The sequence below is a fragment of the Eurypyga helias genome, unplaced genomic scaffold (assembly GCF_000690775.1).
Source record: "Eurypyga helias isolate BGI_N326 unplaced genomic scaffold, ASM69077v1 scaffold41855, whole genome shotgun sequence".
NCBI lineage: Eukaryota > Metazoa > Chordata > Aves > Eurypygiformes > Eurypygidae > Eurypyga > Eurypyga helias.
In genome coordinates, this window is record NW_010252873.1 from 1 (window position 1) to 228 (window position 228).

The following is a 228-nucleotide window of genomic DNA, read 5'->3' on the forward strand; positions in this document are numbered from 1 at the left end:
GGGTCACTTCTTAACACCCCCCACCCCCACCCGCCCCACTCTCTTCCAGTCCTGTCCTTTCGGGAGATCTGGAATCGTAGTTTCTGCCGGCCTCTGGAGCAGCTGGTGGACGTCATTTCGGAGTTCCCCAACGAGGTGGAGTACATTTTCAGACCCTCCTGCGTCTCGCTCCAGCGCTGTGGAGGCTGCTGTGGGGGTGAGGGGCTCCGTTGCATTCTGGGCGCGACG

The 228-nt window shown here is 61.8% G+C and overlaps 1 protein-coding gene across 1 annotated transcript in view; it reads left to right on the forward strand.

Moving 5' to 3' along the window:
- Positions 1 to 49: 49 nt before the first annotated feature.
- PGF (placental growth factor) overlaps positions 50 to 228 on the forward strand; it is a gene marked incomplete at its 5' end in the record, with an annotated part of 1916 nt that continues 1737 nt past the window's right edge. Inside the window, one exon of the mRNA XM_010152496.1 lies at positions 50 to 205. Within this exon, the coding sequence (XP_010150798.1) occupies positions 50 to 205 (156 nt within the window). The remainder of the gene's footprint in view (positions 206 to 228) is intronic.